This window comes from Pararge aegeria, chromosome 26, assembly GCF_905163445.1.
Source record: "Pararge aegeria chromosome 26, ilParAegt1.1, whole genome shotgun sequence".
Classification (NCBI taxonomy): domain Eukaryota; kingdom Metazoa; phylum Arthropoda; class Insecta; order Lepidoptera; family Nymphalidae; genus Pararge; species Pararge aegeria.
The window spans coordinates 1,803,115-1,829,414 of NC_053205.1; the positions used below are offsets into that span (position 1 = coordinate 1,803,115).

At 38.5% G+C, this 26,300-nt stretch overlaps 1 protein-coding gene across 6 annotated transcripts in view; it reads left to right on the forward strand.

The window, feature by feature from the left end:
* LOC120634989 (spectrin beta chain) overlaps positions 1-26,300 on the forward strand; it is a 143,044-nt gene that overhangs the window by 46,479 nt on the left and 70,265 nt on the right. For all 6 annotated transcript variants that reach the window (XM_039905896.1, XM_039905892.1, XM_039905897.1 and 3 more), the window contains 16 exons: positions 935-1,102; positions 11,680-11,796; positions 12,433-12,590; positions 13,724-13,839; positions 14,994-15,106; positions 15,516-15,703; positions 16,999-17,137; positions 17,681-17,767; positions 18,673-18,803; positions 19,811-20,033; positions 20,880-21,085; positions 21,971-22,059; positions 22,501-22,654; positions 23,392-23,527; positions 24,226-24,438; positions 25,522-25,671. In XM_039905896.1, the coding sequence (XP_039761830.1) occupies positions 935-1,102; positions 11,680-11,796; positions 12,433-12,590; positions 13,724-13,839; positions 14,994-15,106; positions 15,516-15,703; positions 16,999-17,137; positions 17,681-17,767; positions 18,673-18,803; positions 19,811-20,033; positions 20,880-21,085; positions 21,971-22,059; positions 22,501-22,654; positions 23,392-23,527; positions 24,226-24,438; positions 25,522-25,671 (2,388 nt within the window). The remainder of the gene's footprint in view (positions 1-934; positions 1,103-11,679; positions 11,797-12,432; positions 12,591-13,723; positions 13,840-14,993; positions 15,107-15,515; positions 15,704-16,998; positions 17,138-17,680; positions 17,768-18,672; positions 18,804-19,810; positions 20,034-20,879; positions 21,086-21,970; positions 22,060-22,500; positions 22,655-23,391; positions 23,528-24,225; positions 24,439-25,521; positions 25,672-26,300) is intronic.

The following is a 26,300-nucleotide window of genomic DNA, read 5'->3' on the forward strand; positions in this document are numbered from 1 at the left end:
TGTACAAAAATCTCAAATTTTAATGTTCAGTGAAACTTGGTGGTCCGATAATGAGATAATTAGATAATGCGTTATAATAAAACTTTCAATGTATTAAATACCTTTTTTTTCCTATTGTTACTGTCGTTTTCTCTACTACCGTAGAATAAGGCGTAAGATAAAATGTTTGAAAAGATTGTTATCTTGTTACGCCAGAGAAGTAGAACTTCTGACGCGTGTACATAAGTACACACACGTTTTGACGTGACAACGTCTTATTATTCGATGGAGGCGCACGAAAAAACACGACTCATGCGGCGTTACCTCGCTCTGAAGCGTTCCATTTAAGGCTTGAAGTGAGAGCGTGGAACGAGCGACAAAGAGGCACAATCGACCTCCGCGTTCGGCAGCGTTCGACATCTGTCCCTCTCCTACTTGATTGAGCGATGCGTCCGCGTGGACAGCTGCTATACTACTGCTATACATGTAACTTGATCAATTTAATTGTGATTTCCATCTACCTCCTTCTCTATATCCATACAAAATGTCTATCAAACAAATTAAATTAAAATTTCCTTTTGAAAAATGCAACCATTACATCAGTATATTCTTATGACGTTGTCACGTTCAACTATCGTCAGTATACGTCAGTACAGACTTTACAGACAACCGTTTTTTTTTTTTTTATTTCCCTCACTAATAACAGTTGTGAGATGGCGATAACAAAAAAAAAAAACACCCGGCTAAGTTTGTTGTGGGCTTCTTCTTAGACCAGGATGCGTTTGGAACCCTCGTAGCTTTAGTTTTAAGTTTACGAATGTGGTTATCGCCATCATCTCACTACCGTGTAAATCTTATGTACGCATCAAAAGTGCCACCTGTGGGCCTACTTGAATAAAGATATTTTTGACTTTGACTTTTGACTTTGTTAATATCATTGTATTTCCGATTCCAGGCTCGAATGGAGGTGGAGGATTTGTTCGTGGACCTAGCTGATGGGAGGAGACTCCTGAAGCTGCTGGAGATCATCAGCGGTGAAAGACTTCCGAGACCCAATTCGGGGCGGATGCGTGTGCACAAGATCGAGAATGTGAACAAATCGCTCAGCTTCCTGCACACAAAGGTATGAGATATATTTTATTAACCCCCGACGCAACAACGAAGGTAAGGTAATTTTGGACCTACCAATGCATAAGTTATCTGTGTGGTATCTGTATTAATTACAAAAAAGAACATTGCCATTCAAGTGCATTTCACTAACAGAACGCCAACGTTGATTGACGGCCGACTGGCGCATTCGGCAGCGACCCTGCTTTCTGAGTCCGAAAATGTTTGTGTGATGAGCATAAGTGTTTTTCAGTGTCTGGGTGTTGTTAATATGTATTTTCTAAGTATTTATGTATATATCTATATATATATAATGAAAATGGTCTTCGTTTGAGGCTCAATCACGCTTAAACCACTGATCGTATCGACATGAAACTACCACCATTCGATGCGAAATTTGTCCTAGATGGTTTATGGCTATTTATTTTTCGAATTCTAACGTTCCTTCATTTTTTTATTGCTGTTTTACTTTTATGAACCCGCTAATAAAAACGAATCCCGCTAATAAAAACGTTTTCTCTTGATTCTTTTGTTTTCATGGATTTCAACAGAGTGTATTAAACGGATTATGGTTTTTTACATTCAGCTAAGAATCTATTCACGGTAGTGGAGAACGGCTGGACCAATTGGGCTTTTTTTTATCTTCAGAATTGTCAGGAGAAAGTTTTGTATGTAAGAAAATTTAAAAAAAAGCCCGATAAAAAGTTAAAAATTTCGATGATAATCGAAGAATTCCCATCTATATAGTCACTCTCCACGAAATCTCGGCAACCATAAGACTTAGAAACGTGAAACTTGGTAGGAATATTACTTTTGCTATGTAGAGGTCAGCTATGAATAGATTTTAAGAAATTCATTCCCCAATGGGGATTGCGGGGGCGTTAACAATGAACAATTCCCGTTTTTAAACTATAGCTCCTATAGACTTCAAATTTGGTAGGAATCTTCTGTAAGAGGTGTAGGCTATGAACGAATTTTACGATAGCTCACCCCACAGGGGGTTGCGGGGGTGGGTATTAACAATTAATATTTTTAATTTTCCAGCTAAAGCTCCTACAAGCTCCAAATTTTGTAGGAATTTTCTATAAGTGATGTAAAAATGATTTATGAACAAATTTTACGATATCCCACCCCAGAGAAGATTGCGGGTACAATGAAAATTTTTAATTTCCAAGCGATAGCTCCTATAGACTACAAATTTAGTGAGAGTGTTCTATATGTAATATAAAAATGATCTTCGAGCGGATTTTACAATGAATCACCTCCAATAAGGTTCGCGGGGGTGGGTGTTAACAATAAAAAATTTCAATTTCGAAATATAGCTTCTAAAAATTCTAAATATGGTAGTAATCTTTTATTATTCACATAAAGAACATCTCAAAATGGATTTCAATAAAGTCCACTTCCGACAGGAATTGCGGGGGTGGGTCTTAAAATCTAAAATTTTTATTTCTAACCTGTAACTTCTACAGACTCCAAATTTGGTGGGGATCTTCGTGTATGAAGGGATATTCGTGTATTTCCTTACAACAATCGTCTTTTTGGCAGCGGAGAAAAAGTCATTGAGAGGTTTCAAAAACTTAACTTTACATGTAGCTATCCAATCAACGGACTAAGAATTTTACATTCATTTTACTTTTGCAGACTACATAACCGACGAATTCTTTTATTGTCTGAATATTCTGTATAAATTATAAAAATCTGAAAATTCGTCGCACTTGAACCTAGACAGATTTCAACTTCACATATGAGACTTGCAATGACTTTAACTTAAACTTACAAAGCTCATTTCAAATTTTTTTCTTCATGTCAATTATTATTAATTTTTGGAAGAAAGGCACGGAAATGTTAAAATGATTGCACATTGAAAGTTACAATGAATATTAGTGAGAAAAATCACCTGGATGAAAGATACAGGCTAAATCGATGGAATTTGGAATTTGAGTAAGTCTAAACAATATCGATGCTTACACTTCTATCCGCGGGGCCTATTTATGTTCATAAAAAAATAAAAAAAAGGAGAATAATAAAAATATGAAAAAAATAAATAAAAAAGAAACATAAAATGTAATTTATTTCCTTTTTCAATTCGCCCAGCGAAGCGGGCTGGAAACGGCTAGTAATTCATAAAAATATTCATCAGTCATCGTAGTACCCATAACACAAGCTACGCTTACTTTGGGGCTAGGTGGCGATGTGTGTATTGTCGTAGTATATTTATTTATATCAGAATCTTTAGGATTCATTAAATGGGTGTAGATATAATATGTTGTAACTCATTTACTACAGCGAGGTTACTATACAATTGATGAATTTCTTGACAAGGTTTCTTAGAAGCATTCGGCATCCGCTTTCATCTCGCACAAGAAAGAAAAATGAACGGTGAATTGTAAATAGTTAATGTTGGAAAAGAGCAACTGCTGAGTTTCTTGCCATCTTCTTCTCGGTAGAATCTGCCTCGTAGAACGGCGGGGCCGTTTGTGTATTTATAATTTCTTCAATCCTTACACTCCACACCAAACAGACATTCGGCAATGTACCCTCTACGCAGGTTTCGCTCCGAAACCGGAGCATCCTCAGGAGGTGTTGACTTTACAATTAATAATTGTTACTTGTTATTTTATTCTGTTATTAATACTTTCTACTAAGATCTGTTTAGTGGAGTATGAGGATTGATGAAATTATAAATTACAGCTTACATATTATCCTGCTTTTTTTATCTGTATATTATAAGTATTTATGTGTATTATATTCATAAAAAAAATATTCATCAGCTATCTCAGTACCCATAACACAGGCTACGCTTACTTTGGGGCTAGATGGCGATGTGTGTATTGTCGTAGTATATTTTTTTTTTATGCTTTTCCGGAGTGTGGCAAATTAGGCTTAATTTTCATAATATATCATGGATTTCCGCAAAGTAACGCCTGCTTCTATCCAATACCCACGCTAGACGATATTTCCTTCAACGATGCACACATCTGTACAACGTAAACACATTTGTTTATCGACAGCATAGAGGGAAGTGATACGTGTAAACTAATGGGTCAAACACCGTAATCTTACTTCCTGTTCAGTTGACGTACCTTACGTAAGAAGATAGAAAAAAAAACCCCGGTTTTCAATATCCTACTTAATATTATAAATGTTAAAGTGTGGATGCTTGTTACTCAATCACGCAAAAACGGCTGAACGGATTTGGATGTTATTTGGCATGCATGTAGCCTTTGACATGGAAAAGAACATAGGCTACCTTCTATCCCGATACCTTAATTAGTTTCCGAGGGAAAATTGAAAATTGCTTACGATCTAAGCCGCGGACAGACAGATTTTTTTTATGGAATTTAGTATGAACGTCACCTATGCTATGGAAAAGGACATGTACTTTCTATACCGATCTCTCAAATAGTTCCCGGGTTAAAAATTGTTAACGAAATCGCGGGCAGAAGCTAGTTTTCAATTAATAAAACTGCAAATTCTAGCGATCCGCCATGACAGGTGAAACACCGAATTCAAAATTATGACGTCACTTCTATACAATTTTTCGTTCAGCCATTTTGCGTGATTGAGTAACAAACATCCACACTTTCACATTTATAATACTAGTAGGATATATAAATACCAAACGCACTTCGAATTAGACAAATGCAATAATATATAAACAAATATACAACGACAATACACACATCGCCATCTAGCCCCTATGGGGTACTAAGGGTACTAAGATGACTGATGAATATTTTTATGAATACATACAAACTTGTAATATACATATAAACACCCAGACACTGAAAAACATTCATATTCATCACACATACATTGTCCAGTTGCGGGAATCGAACCCACGGCCTTGGACTCAGAAAGCAGCGTCGCCGCTGCTCCAGTCGGCCGACATCAATATTAGCGATTCTTTGTTACTGTTTTCATGCCTATTCTAAAAGGTGTTTGACCTATGACGACACTAAAACTTCGAAAGGGTCAGAATTCATTTTGCTCGAGAGCTATACAACTAATCTAAAGACGTGGTTATCTTATCTGATACACGAGGCATTCCTCATAATAATTGGTTTTGATATTGCTTCCATAGATTGTACCTTTACAACTACTGCTGTAATAGAATATTTTTTGTTTGAGGCATGCTGTAACTCTATATATCTAAAGTAACTTACTTACTAACTAAAATGTCAAATTAGTTTCAAAATTCATTTATTTCAAGTATGCCCAGTTTATAAGCACTTTTGAAACGTTAAGTCAGTATATTCGTAGTCATTCTACCATCGGTTCGGAAGGAAGATTTCACCGAGTAGAGCCGGCAAGAAACTCAGTGGCTTGCTCTTTTTCAATATAATTTTTCAATTCCCATTCTTCAGAATTATTTCTATCTTGTGAGAGATCAGAGCGTTTCGGCCTGCTTCCAAGCAGAAATTCAAAAAACTTAACTATCCGTATGTCTTCATTAATTTAGATATATATATATATAAATAGTCCCATACTTGGTTATTTTTAGAAAAATATAACTCTACTTTTACGCCTGTCAATTTAGTTAAGTCTAGGCATTTTAGTACAGCAAAATTAGCACCAATAACATAATGAATCTTTGAAAAATACACACATCGCCACCTAGCCCCAAAGTAAGCGTAGCTTGAGTTATGGGTACTGAGATGACTGATGAATATTTTTATGAATAATATATAAATAGTCCTTCTTCCAAGCAGAAATTAAAAAAAAAAATTGTTTAAACTTAACTATCCGAATGTCTACTTTAGTTAAGAACTTAAGATATATGAATTTAAATAGTCCCATACTTTGTTGTTTTAGAAAAATATAGCTCCACTTTTACGCCGGTCAATTCATTTAAGTCTAGACATTTTTGTAAAGCAGAATTGACACCATTAAATAATATAATGCGTCTTTATACAACGTGTAAATGAAAACGTGTAAATGCTTTAGTTGTACATTATTTACTGTCTCTCAGAATTATCTGTGGAAACGAAACGCTAATGATTTTGGAATAAAACACTGCCACCGTTTTCACTGAAAGAAATCAGATACAGCCCTAACATCACATGCAAAATTAAATTCAAGTGACCCTTGATTCTTTTCTATGTACGAATCGCGTAGCGTAGGTACTATGCGCGTATCGGTCTTTTATCTTTAATAGGGCTGTCAAAAGTAAACATTTAAAATGTGACACAGAGTTTCGTACGCGGAAACGATTCCTTAATTGCACATCTTGTACTTATATATAAAGCTGAAGAGTTTGTTTGTCGGTTTACTTGAACGCGGTGATCTCAGGAACTACCGGTCCGATTTTATAAATTCTTTCAGTGTTGGATAGCCCATAAATATAGAGAAAGGCTATAGGTATAGCCTATAGCCTTTCTCTATAAATGGGCTATCATCACGCTAAGACCAATAGGAACATAGCGTCAATGAAGAATGTTCCCCTTTAAAAGTAAAAAAAAAAAGTCCTTGACAGCGTAAGTCTATCTTTTAAGGTGGACTTAAACGCGGACGAACTCGCGAGCGGCCGCTATCCTATACTGGCTGTTCAAAGATGTGTATACAGCTGACTAGTGTTGCCCAAATGCAAGAACAAGACGAGACTTAGCCAGTCTTGGTCTTGGTCTTGCGCCAATACACCTGGTCTTGGTCTTGGTCTTGGTCTTGCGCTCCCAGTCTTGGTCTTGGTCTTGGTCTTGCAGCAAGAGTCTTGCAAGTCTTGCAATTACCTATTAGTCTATTACTATTTATTAAAGTTTACTTTAAATCTTAGAAAAACGTATTAGAATTGGAACATTGTGAGCTTGAATTAACATAGCCATAGTAAAGATTAAAGCAGCAGATTAATAAATAACTGAAGATTTGATAAGAAATTCGAAAAATCAACTGACCTATATGTCGTTTTCCATGGAAGTAACTGTTTCTTAATAAACATTTATGATTTATAAGCTTACATTTGCTAAAACATGTAAAAAAACAAATTAATTACAATAACTTGACTGTATTTTAAAGAACAATACTTATCTGTCTAGAAAGAGATTGAACCCTCAACTTATAAGAAATTTAATAAAAGAGTTTTACGATTTATCATTTATTTGAATAAAAAATAAAATACAACACAAATCAACAGCTTTATCATTAGGTTATGATACTTTATATCAATTCTTTTGACCAAGAATTAATACAAAGTAACCATCTGGCTGACTCATCACTTAACCTATTTCTATGTTTTCTAATTACTAATGATGCTTTAGAAAATAACCTCTCAGCAGGTACTGAAGTTGCAGGTATTGAGAGAAAATCACGGGCCATTTTCGATAAAATCGGATACTCTGTCTCATGCGTCCTCCACCAATCTAAAATCACCAATCTGAAACTTATTTATTCTTTGGAACACCTGTAGGTACTCTTAAAATTCGAAATTATTTTGCATGAATAGTGTCAAATGTTATGATTTCGGCGCGGCGGCAACGATTGTTTTAGATTTCAAAAGAAGCCGCCGGCGCGTGTATCATAACCATGTACTTCCGAAAAGCGGCAAATTTCTTTGAGAAGTAAGTACAAAACCTTTGATGCCGCATTATCAAAGTGCCGATGGTTAAAACATAACTATGCATGCACTCAGTTTGATTTTAATAGATATTTTTTTATTCGCTATGTTTATGGTATTAGTCGTAATGCGCATAGGTCCAGTTTTTCATATTCTTTGATATAGTTTTTTGCGTCTCATAGAATTCCTAAGCGTACCTACCTACCTATACACCGAACTGTTACACCTAACTACTCCGTGAAATAGCGCTAAGTCCTAGCTGCAAGACGCAAGAGTCTTGCAGGCTATGTCTTGTTCTTGCTCAAGTCTTGCACGGTCAGTCTTGGTCTTGGTCTTGCTAAAAATACGCGGTCTTGTTCTTGGTCTTGGTCTTGCAAAAACGCAAGAACAAGACCAAGACTGCAAGACCAAGACTGAATTTGGGCAACACTACAGCTGACTTGGTACTAATAATGGAATACATCTTTTATTTATTATTATTATTATTGAACTCTTCATCTGTACACCACTATGAAGTTAGGGAAATAAAAGTAGCAATACAAAGACGGAAGTAGAATTCAGAAGGCGGCCTTATCGCTTAGAAGCGATCTTTGCCAGGCCATAAATTACGTGAGGTGTTTTTTTATTTTTCTGTCCCTCCCTCTCCCCCCCCCCCCTGGTGAGATGTCGTGGGATTTCAACCCCCTACCCCATCCCCCAATCACACGTGAGATTTTTCAAAATGTGGGTTTCTTACTTAAACACGCGTTAGATTGTTATTGTAATAAGACCAATGGACCAAAATAGTATATATATTTTTTGTTTCAATCAAAAAAATTTGCGTGATATTTACCCCTCTCTTTAGCGTCAGATTAGATGAGATTTGACTCGACCCCCCCCCTACTTGATGTGTGAACGCCCCCTAACCTATAAGCGTACAAAATGAGTAAACTAATTATGGCGTAATGTAAACTTAGGTATATGTTGTATCAGTCCTAACTATTATCGCTTATCAGTGATAACGACTTAGCTCCCGGCCTTGAGTGAAGCATTCGCTACTCTTTATTATGTATACTATGTATGTAATAGATATCTTGACGTTTTAACATCATCATAACTTGCTATCAATCCATTAGTGGCATTCTACTGGCTCTCGTCTCCTGTCAGAACAATAATATAACAGAAAAAAGCTTCGACCAACATCTTAAGAAGCTTTCGCTTGGTTGTTGGATCAAGGCAATATTATGTGTACAAGGCAATTGAAAGGAATCATAATAAATTTCTGCGTTATATTAAACGTCGTTATTTAATATTTGATCACAGCACATCTGCAACTGAAATTGCTTTTGAATAAAATAAATAATAGTTTAAAAAAACTAAAAAAACACGCTTTTTATAGAAAACCGAACTTATATAGAATAGAATATAAATTTTAATAAATTTAAATTAAGAATAGTGTTAAAAATTTCAATAAATATAAATTAATAATAGTGTGAATAAAAAAAATATATTTTATTGTAAAAAAAGCGTGGGGTGCTTGGTGTCGATAGTTATAAATATTTTATTGACAGATATGATAGGTGAAGATATTATCAAAATAATAAATTTTGATAATATCTTCACCTGTATGTATGTTTGTATGTATGTTTGTAACCGACCCCTTTGAGCTCGATTCTGTCCCACTTTGAACGGTCAGATTTCTTTCAAACTTTGTAGACATATCGAGGACCGATGACAATACACTAATCTGAGAAGATTATTCCAATTTTCAATATAAAAAATAAGATTTTTTACTAATTACTACAGCGCCATCTAGACCCAAATGTAAAAAAACCTATGGCGTTACCAACAATGTGAAAAACCTATGGCGTTCGCGTACTGCTAGCCGTGCAGTGCAATGAGTAGGCCGTAGTCCACCACACTGGTTCATTAGTCTACGTACAAGATTTCTCTGTATCGTCAAAGCAAAATGGACCTCATATAATTCGCTTTAGAGTCGCACATCTTGTAATACTGATTTTTGTTTTACAAACTTTCTGCCGATACCCCAATACCTCAAGACGAAAGTCTTTAACGAGTGTGTCCTGTCCTGCCTGTAATGACACATGGAGCCTAGACGTGGACACTGACAGTCGACCAGATCCACAAATTTAAAGTCGCGCAACGCGCTATGGAGCGAGCTATATGGGAGTCTCTCTTCGGGATAGAATTCGCAACGACGAAATCCGTAGAAGAACCAAGTCACCGACATAGCTCAAAGGAAAAGCATTCTGAAGTGGCAGTGGGCTGGTCATGTCTGTCGTAGGCGCGATGGCCATTGGGGCAGACGTGTTCTAGAGTGGGGACCGCGAATCGGTAAGCGCAGTGTGAACGACCTCCAGCCCGCTGGACAGATGACCTTAAAAAGGTGGAAGCGGCTGGATGAGAAGGCGGAGGACCGTGTGTGGTGGCGCGCTCTTGGAAAGGCCTATGTTCAGCAGTGGATGCTTGTAGGCTGTTGATGATGAAACTTTCTGTCAAAATTCAAAGCAAATGTTGAGCTATAATTCAATCCAAATAAGATCCGCGAGCCTATCTTGTAATACAGCTTCTGGGCTAGCGGGGTGGAGTAAAACCTAGCCTTTTGTCATTATGAGAGGAGACTCGTGTCCTGCAGTAAGCGCTTTGTTATATTTCACTTTCCATACTACTTTATAAAAGCGAATGGTATAAATAGTAATCTTCTTCTTCTTTGTCGTTACACTCTTGGCAGAGTGGTCGTGGTCATCATGAAGCGTCTTTGAGGGCAGATGTCACACGCCCCACGAGCATCCGCCACTTCTCTCGGCTGGCCGAAAGCCTGGTGCACTCGTGCAAAGATATATCAATAGTAATAATGACTATAAATATACTACAATTAAAAGGTGATAGTTTAGTGGGTAAGGCTTCGGCTTTCCTTCGCTTTTTTGTTATCACCATCTCACAGTCAATCCTTCACAAATATTCCGGCCCATGTAGTATTGTAAGTCAGTGAAGAAAGGAGTGTGTTAATTGTATTAAGTAATGGCGAAGCAGTAGAGTATGCATTCCGACAGAAGCCTTAGAAGTTCTACCTACATTTCGTAGATTTAGGTTCTTGCGCAATTATCAGCTCAGCGGTAAGATTTGCACATTGCAGCGTTAAAGTAAAACAGACCTAATGTTCTACGTTTTAAAGTTGAAAACACTGCAAACAATATTGGCTGAATAGGTGTAGACGAATTTGAGTTCTAAAATTGGAATTGGAAGAACTATTTTGCACTGAATCAGTGTTTTAAGTTTTGCACAAACGTTGTGACGCCAGAGTAAACTGTACCTAAGTTTCTATGTTCTAGAGTCGGAAATGCTATACTACTGATTTCATTTTCACTATTGCTTAGGTTTGGTGGTGTAGACGTATTTGACTTTTAACACAAGTGAGTATGTCCCATTTTACTCTGACGCTAATTTATTTCAGATTCGCACAAACAGATTCCCAACAACATTGACTAAGAGGATAGAGACGAATTTATGCATTAATATAAAGCTCATAAGTAAAAATTTACGATACGAATGATTTGACGATATGTTCTAAATATGCATAAACATTGTGACGACAATGTATAATAGACCTAAGGTTGTAGGTTTTAGGGTCGAAATTGTATTACTAATTTCTATTTTACTATCGCTCCCGCAATAACTGTTGATGTAGTCGAAATTGAGCTTTAATTCTACTTTAATAGGTACTATTTTACTCTGAACCTCATGTGTTTCTAAATTTTTCTAAACATATCATCAGAGTAAAATTGACCTACAACTACACGTTTTAGAGTCGAATATTTACTATATATTTTGTTATCTATACCAGGAACTTTTACTGTGGACGTATAGTCGAATTTCAGTTTTAAAACAAGGTGCGTAGGTTTAATTTTACTCTAGTCTTTCGATGTAACAAGAAGAATGCTATCCTTTTTCGATTTTATTTCGAGCTTCGAGGGTGGCATATGCTACTTCCAATACCAGTAGTACTTTGTTCTCATTTTTTTTCTCTCTCTTGCCATCAGGTGCGGTTGGAATCCATCGGCGCTGAGGACATCGTGGATGGAAACCCTCGCCTCATCCTCGGTCTGATCTGGACCATCATCCTGCGGTTCCAGATCCAAGAAATTGAGATCGATGTGGTGAGTTACAGTAGAGTTTATTTATGCATATATGTACTAAGGGCATCGACAGGTTTACAGAAAGAAAGAATAGGTGAATATTGGATAGAATTGACTTACAAATTATTCATTGTAAAGTCAACATCTCCTGAGGGTGCTCCGGTTTCGGTAGAGGGTACATTGCCAAAGATCTGTTTGGTGTGGAGGATAAGGATTGAAGAAATTATAAAATTCACCATTTTTTTGCAAATGCATACTGTAAAACCCGTATCGTATCGTTTACTACAGCTTGCAATGATAGTGTATCGGTAAGCTACGTTAATAGTGAACAGTGGTGAGAATAAGGAAAAAAAATCGACACAAAATTTACCAGTTTACAAAATTGAAAAATCGCCATTGATTCCCATAGAGTGAATATAAAAAAAAATGTAATTCGGTATATTGTGGCGGCGGCCATCTTGGACCGATTTGCATCAAACATAGCTAACAAAATTCACACTCACACGCCGCACGCACGCACGCACACACGCACGCACGCACACGCACGCGTAAACACACAGCTTCTCAATTTGAGGAGAGCCGGACGAGCTCTGTCACAATAAGATCTACTATCGTGTTGAGATACTTCAAATGAATAAAGGATTTCTTATCTTCCAGGACGAAGAGAACGAGTCCTCGGAGAAGAAGTCCGCAAAGGACGCCCTGCTGCTGTGGTGCCAGCGGAAGACCAGTGGCTACCATGGCGTCCACATCCACAACTTCACCGACTCCTGGCGGTCTGGCCTTGGCTTCAACGCTCTTATACACGCTCACAGGTACGTGCTTGAAAAAAAAAGTCCATCGTTTCCCTGACCGATTTGGGTCACGGAAATTTCTCTAGATTTGACCTTTTGGGATCTTTGTACCCCTTAAAAATAATCATCAGTCATAAAAGTTTAAAGAACTCGTAAGAGTATCGAGATGCCAAGATAATAATTGTTCTAGTTTGTGAATTTTAAATGACAACTGACTGGCAGCGACCCTGCTTTCTGAGTCCAAGGCCGTGGGTTCGATTCCCACAACTGGAAAACGTTTGTGTGATGAACATAAATGTTTATCAGCGTCTGGGTGTTTATCTGTATATTATAAGTATTTATGTATATATAATTCATAAAAAGATTCATCAGTCATCTTAGTACCGATAACACAAGCTACGCTTACTTTGGGGCTTAATGGCGACGTGAGCATTGTTGTAGTATATTTATTACCTACTATATTAGGCCCTCTATAAATATAAATAAATAAATAAAATAAGTCAAACGCTGGACTATGGGCCACTCCAAACGAGTGTCAAGCGACATGAAGTTCGAAAAACACTCCTAAAGTGGAGTGGTTGGATTAATTTAGTATAAAGAATACTTTTTTATATACAACGTGTAACGGAATTACGAAATACTGTTAGCCGGTGCATAAGTATGTTTTCCACAACGAATCACCCTGTGAGAATATTAAATCAAAACAAGCATATTTATTTTACCATACAAACGAATTCAAAACCATTCTAAGTGTGGCGTTCATAAAATACGTGAGATGCTTACGTGGGGAAGGGGGTCGATTCAAATCTCATCTAATCTTACGTCGGAGAGAGGGATGTTTTGGCAAATATCACGCAATTTTTTTTTGTTAAATTTTTATCACACTTGATAAATTCAACAATATTGATTACTAGTCTTAACTGGTCGTATATTTAATTAATTTAGCACGAAGCAATTTATTTTATTTTCTTTTTACAATAACAGTCCAACGCGTTTACGTAAGAATCCCACATATTGAATAATCTCACGTGAGAATGGGGGATGGGGGAGGGGGTTGAATAAAATCTCACAACATCTCACCAGGGAGACAGAACAGGACAGAACATTTAAAAAAACACCTTAATAGAGATATTAAATAATCATTTGACCCGCAGGCCGGACCTATTCCGCTGGGCGGAGGTTCCGACCACAGACCATGTTGAGACACTGAACCACGCCTTTGACGTCGCTAACAAGCAACTTGGTATTCCACCGCTTCTCGACGCGGAAGGTACGTACTTTTTTTTTATAGCGATACTAGACTAGATAGCCCAATGGTGGTAGGTAGAGTTACAAACAGACCCCGATTTCTGACGTCATCTGGCTGTGGATCCTTACAACGGTGGCGTTCGGACTAAACAATGAGTAGTCCAAAAGTCCATCAACAGTCAGATTAATGTCGAAACGAGCCGAGGTCCGAGCCCTCGCAGGAGGCACCCTCGGGTTTACGTCTCCCGCCTTCCCCCGATGTCGTCCAGCCCTGCTCTTCTCATAGCTCGCCCCACATCGCGACAAATCGACTACTTATAGTACATATATTCCAACATATAGCGTGGCGATGCGTCATCACGACTTGTATGACCACGCCAACAATCAGGTTTATTTATTACTAGCTGTTGCCCGCGACTTCGTCTGCGTTTGATTTTGTTTTTGATGTTGATCAATTTAGTTGTAGTTCTAAAAAAATTTAAAATATTCAGCTAAGCCTTAAATGAGGGGTTTGCTGCCGTCCGCTGAGGAGTTCTGTCCTCTATCTCCAACCACATTCAGATCTACACAAAGTTTGGATAAAATTAAACACATATTATAACCTCTATAGTACAAAAAAACAATTTTAAATTGGTTATTATTTGTCGGGAGTTATGGTGTAAAATCGTCAAACACTTTCATCCCCTCTCCCAAAGGAACCGAGCTTAATATCGGGATAAAAAGTATCCTATATTACTTCTAACACTTCCAAGAATATGTGTACAAAGTTTCATGAGGATCGGTTAAGTAGTTTTTTGCGTGAAAGCGTAACAAACAAACTTACATTGACATTTATAATATTAGTAGGGATAGGGATTTATGTACCAAAAAATTGTGATTGTGAACATAAGATACATGAAGTGTACAAAGGAAAGCTTATCTCTATAAGAGATCTCTTCCAGCTACCCCATGATGTTAGTAAGATGATTTAATTGTGGTATAGGTCAAATAAAGGTACAATACATGCAATAAAATTTTATGACATTATATTATATGCAAAATACATACAAATAATATAATAAATATTATATATATCTATAATAAGTAAACAGTGAGGAATATCTATGGTTTACCCTCGCGTATAGATAATTCACAACAAAAATTACCTTTGTTTATTAAAGTACCATTCTTTCGCAGACGTGGACACGACACGGCCGGACGAGAAGTCGGTGATGACGTACGTCGCCAGCTACTATCACACGTTCGCGCGCATGAAGAACGAGCAAAAGAGCGGACGCAGAATCGCTAACGTGGGTGACATTCTTTTGACAACCGATTGGGGCAGTGATGTCACTGTTTTAAAAAACCAAGGCTGCAGCCTTGGTTTTTTAAAGCAGGTTCGATTGCCGCAACTGGAAAATGTTTGTGTGATGAGCAAGAATGTTTTTCGGTGTCTGGGTGTTTACCTGTATTGTATCAGTATCAATGTATATTATTCATAAAAATATCCATCAGTAGCTTATGTTATGGGTACTAAGAGTACCCATAACGCTTACTTTGGGGCTAGATGGCGATGTTTGTATTATCGTTGTATTTTTATTTATTAAAACATTAGCAACCCACTTTCCTAGCGCAGCGGTTTTAAGTGGGAGGTCCGGCGTTATGTCCCCGGCAGGTTGCGAATAATCCAGTATTCCAAAGATATTAAATTCCTTTCAGATCATCGGCCAATTAATGGACTGCGACGGTCGCAAGGCGGAGTACAGCCGCCTGGTGTCCACGTTGCTGGAGTGGATCCGCATGAAGATCCAGGATTTGAACTGCCGGGACTTGCCCAACTCGCTTGACGGCATCCAGAGATTGCTTCTTGGCTTCAAGCAGTACAGAACTGTGGAAAAACCACCAAAGTAAGTAGCTTTAAACAACCATAATAGTCTCAAACCCCCTCACCTAGACTCCTCATCTCAAATATCTTGGAAGGTTAAACTGTTTGCATGGGAACTTCCAAAACCCTAACTGGATGCAAAGTTAGTAGACTCCAAAGAGCGGTTTACCTCCCTCGTCGATATCCAAAAGATACAAAACGGTGAAACTCGTGATTGAGTGTCGTATCGAGGGTCAAACGTTAAGAAAACCTTTAGGTCAAAGACTGCTTCTTCTTATCCTTTTTAAATATACGCGCAAACCAAAAAGCCATGGAAAAATCTTTGAAGATCCTAACATGCTCCAAAGTTTATCGGTATCCAGGAGTTACTGCAAGCAGTAATCCAAGGATTCGAATGATAAAAAACCGTAGAGAAACTCCCAAAGTGAGTAGCTTTGATGCTCAGAAAACTCCCCAGTGCTTCGAAACTTAAAATCTTCTTACTCTCTGCCCCCTTGCCTTCTTTAATATCTTGTAAACTGGGCGGAACAATAGAACCCTAACTACTTCCAAAGTTTATCGGTATCCAGGAGTTACTGCTTTGGTTGGAATGACACAAAACCGTTGAGAAACCCCAAAAGTGAGCGGCTTTGATGCTCAGACTACTCCCAAGTGCTTCGAACCTAAAAATCCCCTTACTTGCCTCCCCCTTGCCTTCTTTAATATCTTGGCAACTGGACGAAACAATAGAACCCGAACTAGTTCCAAAGTTTATCGGTATACAGGAGTTACTGCTTTGGTTCGAATGACACAAAACCGTTGGGAAACTCCCAAAGTGAGTATGATGGATGCTCAGAAAACTCCCAAGTGTTTCGAACCTTAAAATACTCCTAATTGCCTCCTCCTTTCCTTCTTTAATATCTTGGAAACTAGAATGCCTTGGAGGGAACATTGACAACCCTCCGCTAGCTCCGAAGTTTATGGCTGGTCGTAGGTCGTCTGGTGGAAGTATCAGACACTCACAAAGCTTGGATAGAAGCTTGCGTTACTTTGCGGAAATCCATGATATATTATGAATGATACTTAATTTGCCAAACTCCGTGAAAAGCAGGAGAATCTGTATGGTGTAATTTATAATTTCTTCAATCCTTATACTCCACACCAAACAGATCCTCGGCAATGTACACCCTACGCACGTTTCGCTCCGAAACCGGAGCATCCTCAGAAGATGTTGACTTTACAATGAATAATTGTTAAAAACAATTATTTATTGTAAATTAAGCTTATGTTCATAATACACGCATTAAGCGTTTACCACGTTTTATAATTCAATTCCAGATACAAGGAGCGCTCGGAAATTGAGGCTCTGTACTTCGACATTAACACAATGAACAAGAGCCTGGTGGGCGAACCCTGGGCCCCACTGGAGGGCCAGCTTCCTCAGGACCTGGAGAGGGCTTGGCAGCAGCTTGAACAGGTCGGTTCCTACCATCAGCATTAAGTTCTTTCTTTTCTTCTAAAATCTTTCTCTATATTAAATAGCTCTTCAGATATAATCGACCGAAGAACCCCGGTGCAGTGGATAGCGTTATGCTCTTACAAATGGGAGGTCCCATATTTCATTACCGCCAGGGACAATTCGGGAATGTAAAATTTTTCTTATGCATTCAGGTTTTCTAAGAATTATTTAGATCCGTCGTTCACCGTTAAATCAATCATCATTGCTTCATACTCGGTCTTCAAAGCCTATTAGGAGGCTTCGGCCTTCGCTAGTTACCACCCTTACAACAAATACGTACTGCCAAGTGATTAAACTTTCCGGTTCCAAAGTTTTTTTTGAATTTAGCACCTACTAGGACAGCCTCCTGGAAGGTTAGTTCCTGCACAACTTTTGCTGTAAATCTGCACGGCTTTGCTTGCGCGCCGATACTCTCATTGAGTATACAAACAAGTTGATTACTCTGTTATTGTTATTAAAGTTTATTTTTATTCTGTCACTTATTATTGTATTGTTATGCAGGCGGAGCACGCGCGGGAATTGGCTCTAAGAACAGAACTACTGAGACAGCAGCGCTTGGAGCAACTGGCCTACAAGTTCCATACTAAGGTATGTATGTTTACCTCATGACGCGGTAGGTTTAAACTTTTTGTATTTGTTTTTGTCATCGTATCTCCGAAAGTCGAATAATCGTTTGCTGTGTGGTTTTCACCAAAACTGTGAGTGAACCCTACGTGTGAGTTCGGCAAGTTAACCATAGAATTAACAACAAACGGAAACAGGCGGTTTAATAGTTACTTCATTCTATTTAGCAGTTGACAGTTTTACATGCTTAAAATTTGGTAGAGTGAATAGGCATCTTCTAGGCAAACGCGCTCCACCTTAAGCTGCATCATCACTTACCATCTGGTGTGATTGCAGTCAAGCGCGCTTTATACATTAAAAAAAAAAATCGTGTGTGTACCGATATACACGCGTTAGAAGTTATACTTCTTTGGCATAACAAGATAAAAATCTTTTCAAACATTTTATCTTTCACCTTATTCTTCGTTTGTGGAAAAACGAAACTAACTATACACAAAAGATATTTAATACATTCAAAGTTTTATTATAACGCAGTATCTAGTTAAATGAAGATTATTTAAATATAACAAAAAAAAATCTACATAATTAAAGAAAGAGATATATATATATATATATAAACATAATTAAATGTGGAATACTAAGAGATTCATTAACGAACAACCAAGATTCAATCAACATTAAAATTTGAGATTTTTGTGCAATTGAATCAATTAAATCACCGGAATGAGCGTCCAGAGTTTGACAATTAAAAATGTACATTTTCAAACCTTATAGCTAACTTCAGGGTGTCGGTATTTTGAGACGGTGCGCGCGCGCATCGTAAAAATTTACTCTCATAATTTTTCCCTAACGCGCCAAAAGAAAAAACTTCAAAAAAAACCTCTTTCGAGGCCTATTATAGTGTTTCTGATTAAACTGTTTGGTTCCAGTCGGTGCTGCGTAAAGGGTACCTGAAGGAGATGATCCAAGTGCTGTCGGACCCTCGCTACGGGTCCAACGTGGCCCAAGTGGACGCCACAGTCAAGAAGCACGAGGCCATTTCCGCTGACATATTGGCCAGGTCAGTACCCACAGAAAACTGGTAAAACGGTACGAACTTGCAGGGCAAAATTACCACTATTTTCACTCGATTCGATCGTACGCATGATCGAAATGCTCCAACATTTCGCGCACTCTCGTTTCTTAGTAATCTGATTTCTCAGCACCAACAAATTGACATATTTAATTTAAGTTTAGCTAAGGTCATAAATTATATAAGTATAGCTAAGGTAATCCCTACTTATCCCTACTTAACTTATCCCTATAAATGAGAAATGAGAGTGTAAGTTTGTTTGTTATGCTTTCACGCGAAAACTACTGAACTGATTCACTTCATGAAACTCTTTATACATATTTTTGGAGGTATAAGAAATAATATAATATACTTTTCTTTGAAAAACAAAAATTCGTAAGATAAAAAAATATTTGTGAAAAAATGTCATATGTGACTATAGGTGTAGACTATGTATCAGTACAAAATACGCGGGCGAAGCCGCAGGGCACATCTAGTAATGTTATAAATGTCAATGTAAGTTTGTTTGTTACGCTTTCACGAACTACGTTTTATCCCGAAATTAAGCTCAGTTCTTTTTCGAGAGGGGACGAAAGTGTTTGACGATTTGACACCATAACGCCGTCAAATGATAACCGATTTAAATAATTACTTACTTACTTTTGTTATATAAGAATACAAAATCAGATCGACATATCCTGCAATATGCATTCTGTACACAATAAACATGATAACAGTAACAAAGCTAAAATATTGTATTTATCTCATAATAATTTAACCTTCATATTTATATTTTAAGTCGGGATTTATTTTTTATTAATAAAACTACAAAATCGAGCAATCCGCCATGACCGTATAAACGCCGAATAAAAAAATTGTGACGTCACGTCTATATAAACATAATTTTGTGATGCCTTAACTAAAATATGCGTATATCAATGATGATGAAGGTCAAGTTAAACAGGTCTGAACAAACTAAGGCAGTCAGTAGATTATGGTTTTTTGGTTATTTACAGAACCGAACGCTTCGAAGACCTTTCCGCGATGGCAGCAGAATTAGTGAAAGAGAACTATCACGGCGCCGATACCGTCTCCAGAACAGAACAAGCGGTCTTACAGCGCTGGAAAGAGCTTCTGGAACTGCTGGAACGGCACAGAAGCTCGCTCGCTAAGCTGGCTCATCTCATGACGTTGCTGAGAGAGGCGGATGCTGTGGCCCATACTCTGGGCGAGATGAAGGTGATTTGATTTATTTATACTCTTTATAAAGTTAAAAAAAAAACAGAAGCAATGTACAAAAGGCGGCTTTATCGCTTGGTAGCGATATCTGCCAAGCAACCTTACGATACGGAAAACATGAGGATAACAGGTGATTATTTAAAAATTTCATTTCTTTATCCGTGACCTTGGACTGTCTAAAATCAAAAATATCCGGTTTATGCTTTGCTTGATATATTCCAAAGTTTGCCCAAGAGTACTTTGCATATACCAACTTCTTTATCCGACTGTACCTCACGCCATAGTAAAAAAATGTCATCATAATCTTCCATCATCCGTTGTACCTTGAATTTCTACCGATCGAGGGGCAGCTAAACTATGTTAGGTAAAGTAGAAAATTTTTGACACTTTATTTTAAGGGGATCTGCTTTGCAATTTATATAAAAGGAACAAGCTTTGATCCATATTTATTGTGTCCAGAACTAGCCTTCCAAGAAATTCTATTTTTTTTTTTTGTTATTTAGTCTCAGCGGTTCAAACCAGATTAGTAATTTCTCCAATATTAAAACCACAATATTTTCCCCGTACACTAGGCCGTTAACAAAGTTTGGCATGGTTAATTATAGTTGGTAAGTATATATACATTCAACTGAGTACAACAAAAACATTACTTGTTACACAGCATTTAGCATGAGGGTAGGCCGACATAGTTAAATGTGAAAACCTTTTCTTGATGATCCAATTATGGTACAGTATAGGTAGCATACAAACTACTACGATAATATTTCTTTACCGGGCTCCGCATAGTAATCTTCTGTAATTTTGGTCCTTCGAGCCGGATTGATATTTTGACTTCTTCTTTAACAGGCTCAGTTCCAATCTGAAGAGGTCGGCAGGCACCTGGTGGACGTGGAGCGCCTGCTACAACAGCATGCTCTACAGGAGTTACAGCTGGGAGCTCTGGAGGAGAGCATCCGACGACTGGTGCGGCACGGGGCCGGGGCCGACGGCCCGCAGCAGACTACACAACAATTGCACCACCAGCTGCAACAGCTGGAGGATTCCCTCACTGAGTAAGCAGTTTGATTACAGCGCTTCCTGCAAGAGTTTCAGCTGGGACTTCTGGACAGATGGGTATAACTTCTGGTATGCCCAACTGTCCAAATTTGACGTCTGTAAGGATCTCTACAGTCTACGATTTAATGCTGCATCAGATCTATCAAAAGTAAGTTCTTGGGTTCTGGATTCCAGAACCTCGTAGCTCTACAATATCCATGAGTTTCTTACTTTATAGACCTCAAAATCACGACATGCATTATCTAATCGGGTATATTTTAAAAGTAGATAATAGGAAATAATAAATGTATACTAATACTATGTTATATAATATTAAATAATTGCCTTATTTCAATTTATTTTCATGACATACCACAGTAATTTTTAACATAATTTTATGACAAAACAATTGGCTGAGCAATTATTTAATATTAAAATAGATTTATTTACCTGACGATAAATTACTTTAATAGTAACTAATTATTCTGACACCTGATATATATTTCTACTAACACTAATTAGAATCTTGAAATCGTGTATTTGTAATAGTTATAAGGGTCAAACTGTTTGTTATTGCTATTCCCTGACAGGGCCTCATGACTTTGTAAAGGCATGGATGCAAAAAAATAAATAAATAAATACCTCGCGTACCCAACTTTCATCGGTCCTCCGGTCCCATTGTGTGATGTCGATAACTCTGTTTCTTCTAAGAATGTCCTCATTTCTGATGTGAACACGTAGAGACATCGCTCGCTGGCAGAATCTGAGCTTTCTTATCGGATGAGGCTATAAGGTATTCTGGTAACCCGCACATTTGTGGACTTTCTTCAGGAACTACAAAATTTTAAACTAAATGTCCACGGCATGCTTTATTTGATACCCATATATGTTTTCCTTCGTAGATTGGTAGCGGCTGCAAAAGACCGCAAAGCGCGGCTGGAAGACGCCAGGAACTTGTACCAGTTCCTGGAAGACCATGATGAAGAAGAAGGTTAGTTCTTTGCGGTATATCAGGCGTGTATATAACTTGAGTGCGGTCAGAACAAGGCTGATATTTTTTATCGATTACGTAGTCCTTTATACTATAAAAGAACTTTTCTATAAGCAATTTATATATATATTAAAGAATAAATCTTATTTTTTATATTGAAAATTGGAATAATCTTCTCAGATTAGTGTATTGCCATCGGTCCTCGATATGTCTACAAAGTTTGAATCAAATCTGATCGTTCAAAGTGGGTCAAAATCGCGCCCAAAGAAGTCGGTTACAAACATACAAACATACAATCATACATACAAGTGAAGCTAATAAAAAGCGTGTAAAACTATTTCAGGCTTCTTAATTTTCCAATCGATTTGATATATATACTCAAGGTCAATTGGGCACACATAAGTGTATGCCAGCAATGATATCTTAAATTCCGTCCATCAGGCTGGGTGACGGAAAAGCAACGCATCTGTCGCGCGGACGTCGCGGCCAAAGACCTCCGCGCCGTGCAGGCGTTAAGGCAGAAGCACACTGCACTTTTGCACGAACTGCGTGCTAAGGACCTAGTCGCGCAAAGGCACCGATCTAAAGGCCAGAGGTATGTATAACAGAAACTGTAGCTTCAGTATAAAATTCCTACTGATTAAATGATTATTTTCGGTTTTGGACACACATATAGATGTGACACAAAAACCACAAACCGAAACGCCGCCGGTTTACCCTCGCCTCTATAGGCGATTGAAAAACCTGATTGTTGTCGTGGCGATACACGGCGTAGCGATGCTTCGCCACGCTACATGATGAAATATAAGTAATATACGTCGTTAAGTTGTCACTATTTAATTTTTTTTATAATTTTATTTTCTTTTTAATAAAAATGTAATAAACAGTCACTATTACATTTTTAAAAAACAAAATAAAATTATTATGGAACAAATTTGCAATGCTTTATGTATTCCATACGCTATAACTGCTCCTGTCCTAATCTGTTATTTTATGCATATAAAACTATTTCAATGTTTCACATCTGCCGGGCGGTACGTGACGGCTCACACATGTTGTTGTGATGTTTATTCGTGTAGACCTTATCACAGGCACTTATTAAGCGTTCATACATATAACATGTTACCACTAATGTTATGTGATGGTGATAACGACATTCGTTAACTTAAAATTAAAGCTAGGAGGGTACCAAACGGCGCTCTGCTCTAAGCAGAGCCCACAACAATCGGTTAGTAACCCCTTTCGATACAAACATTGTATATCTGGAATAAAGATAAATTATATTCAAAAATGGTCCTTCGATCCGGATCATCAATCCCGTTCTTATTCCAGCCTGATCGACGCCAAGCATCCCAAGAGTATAGAGATCGAGAGACGCCTCGCATCCCTCAACAAGCAATGGGAGATACTCCGGGAACTGGCCGAAGCGAGAGAGAAGCAGTTGGCAGATGCCGCGGAAGCCCATCAGGTAAACTGTGGTATCAATCCTGTCTCCAATTTCTGATGTCATCCATTGGTACTTTGGATATGATATTCAAGGTCGCTCGTGACTTTGTATAAGCACGGATTTAACCTTTTTTAATCGTGGGGAAATCTTCATGCGCCACTGGAAAGCGCCGAGGTTATATAAGACTCTAACCGACTGAAACCCCACGGTGCTTATGGAATGACCATGTAGCCACGGGGTGTTCACAATTGTGTCAGTCAGAAGTCCACCGAAGCTGGGTCAACTTGGCCTCTAAGTACCCATTTTTGCCACTGTGCGTGCCAAAACAACAGTACCCAAAAAAGGACGCTGAGAAATACCGCGTTTCCATCAGCCGCAAGTTCTCCGAAGGTACTACGAGCAAAAGGGGTAACCGAGGGTGGGGGAGGGAGGAGGTGTTGGTTCGATTCCCACAATAGGAAAGTGTATGTGTGATGAACAGGAATGTTTTTCAGTGTCTGGGTGTTTATATGTATTTTATAAGTCGATGTATATTATAAATAAAAAAAAAATATTCATCAGTCATCTTAGTACCCATAACACAAGCTACGCTTACTTTGGGGCTAGATTGCGATGTGTGTATTGTCATAGTATATTCATTATTATTTATTTTATTGACCAATCTAGCTAGATTACGATGATTTGCATGATCTCCGATGATGCTGATTTTGTGCCCGCAGTTCTACGGGGACGCGAACGAGGCGGAGTCGTGGATGCGTGAGAAGCGTACGGTGGTTGCGAGCGCGGACTGCGGGCGGGACGCCGCCGGCGCCGCGGCCCTGCTCGCACGCCAGCGCCTCTTGCACGACGAGTTGCGCGCGCACGCCGCGGAACTACGTGCGCTGGGGGGCGTGGCTCAGCGACTCACTGCGCAGGGCATCCGCACTTTGCAGGTAACTCGATAGATTCAATTACAAGGTCATTTAGTTTACAGCGTCATAATGTAAGCTTAAGTGTACTTTAAAGTAAGAACATATTCTCGAGTTTATAACGTAGTAGTATTTTTAACTGACTTCAAAAAAGGAGGAAGTTTCTCAATTCGACCGTATATATGCTTTTTTTTAAGTGGTCCCGGATAACTTCGTCGTTTATGAACCGATTTTGATGATTATTTTTTTGTTGATAAATCTTTTATACTATAATAAGACTTTTCTATAAGCTTACGTTTAATACAAATATATACGTATAAATACGTATTAAACGTAAGCTTATAGAAAAGTCCTATTTTAGTTTAAAGTACTACGTCAACGATAAAAAAGCTCGGGTGTACATTAGTTCTCTAACCAGGTTTTTTCTTAAATAGTTTTAACAATGACAATGTGAGATGGCGATAACAAAGAAAAAAACCGGCTATGTTTGTGGGCTTCTTCTTAGGCCAGGGCGCGTTTGGAACCCTCGTAGCTTTAGGTTTAAATTGGCGAACGAAGTTATCACCGTCCCCTTACCATTATTATGCAATATATGTATGAACGCGTCATAAGTGCCTGTGATAGGCCTACATGAATAAATAATTTATGAAATTGGATTTTATCTGGCCAAGCCAAATTCAAAACAACATTGTTAATTTCAAATGTGTGACAGGATTTAGAATTCGAATTTGAACATAGTCCGCTGAGATAATAATCTTCATTATCATCATATCAACCCATTTCCGGCCCACTACAGGGCATGGGTTTCCTCCCACACTGAGAAGGGGTTAAGGCCGTAGTCCACCACGCGGGCCCATTGCGGATTGGTGGACTCCACACACCTTTGAGAACATTATGTAGAACTCTCAGGCATGCAGGTTTCCTCGCGATGTGTTCCTTCACCTTCGAAGCCAGTGATATTTTTAGTTGCTTAAAAACGCAGTTAGAGGTCAGTTTCGGACTCTGCCACCCGAAATTGAAGCTGAAGTCGTACCAACAGCTTCGTTATGGCATAACAGCTTCGCTTTAAATTGGCAATCTGGATCCTCATTCTGTATTAACTTTCAGTTGCCAACCGAAGTAGAAGCCAACGCAGGTCTGGACCAGGAAGAAGAGTATGTGAACGAGTCGAGACTGGTGCCTACAGAGGTTTGGGAAGAAGAACCCGTGGAGAGGCTCGAGCATAGGACTGTGACCGAACAGCGAAGTGTTCCGCAGGTATGTGAGCTTTATGAGAGCCTAGTAGTAGTAGAGTGAGTGACCCTGCTTTCTGAGTCCAAGGCCGTGGGCTCGATTCCCACAACTGGAAACTGTTTGTGTGATGAAAATGAATGTTTTCCAGTGTCCGGGTGTTTATCTGTATATTATAAGTATTTATGTGTATTATATTCATAAAAACAATCATCAGCTATCTTAGTACCCATAACCCATACCCCAGCTTCCTTGGGGCTAGATGGCGATGTTTGTTTCATTTTTGGCTGGACATAGGTATTTTGTAGGGAGTTCCAAATTCCACGGTTTTGAGCCGCTTGGACCCAGCGGCTACCTGCGACGCGAATAATGTCGTCTGTCGACCAACGCTGCGCTTACCAGTTCGGGGTTGCCATTCCAGCAACTTAGGACCCCAACGTCCTTCCTTCGAGCTATGTGCCCCGCCCATTGCCATTTCAGCTTCGCGACTCGCTGAACCCTGGTTCTTCTACGGTTCCGAAACATGAATGCTTACTATGGGCCCCATATAAATGCTCAGAGTCTATTAGCTGGCGATGGAGAGAGCTATATTCGGAATATCCCTACGTGATCAAATCAGAACTGAGGAGATCAGTAGAAGAACCAGAGTTTCCGAC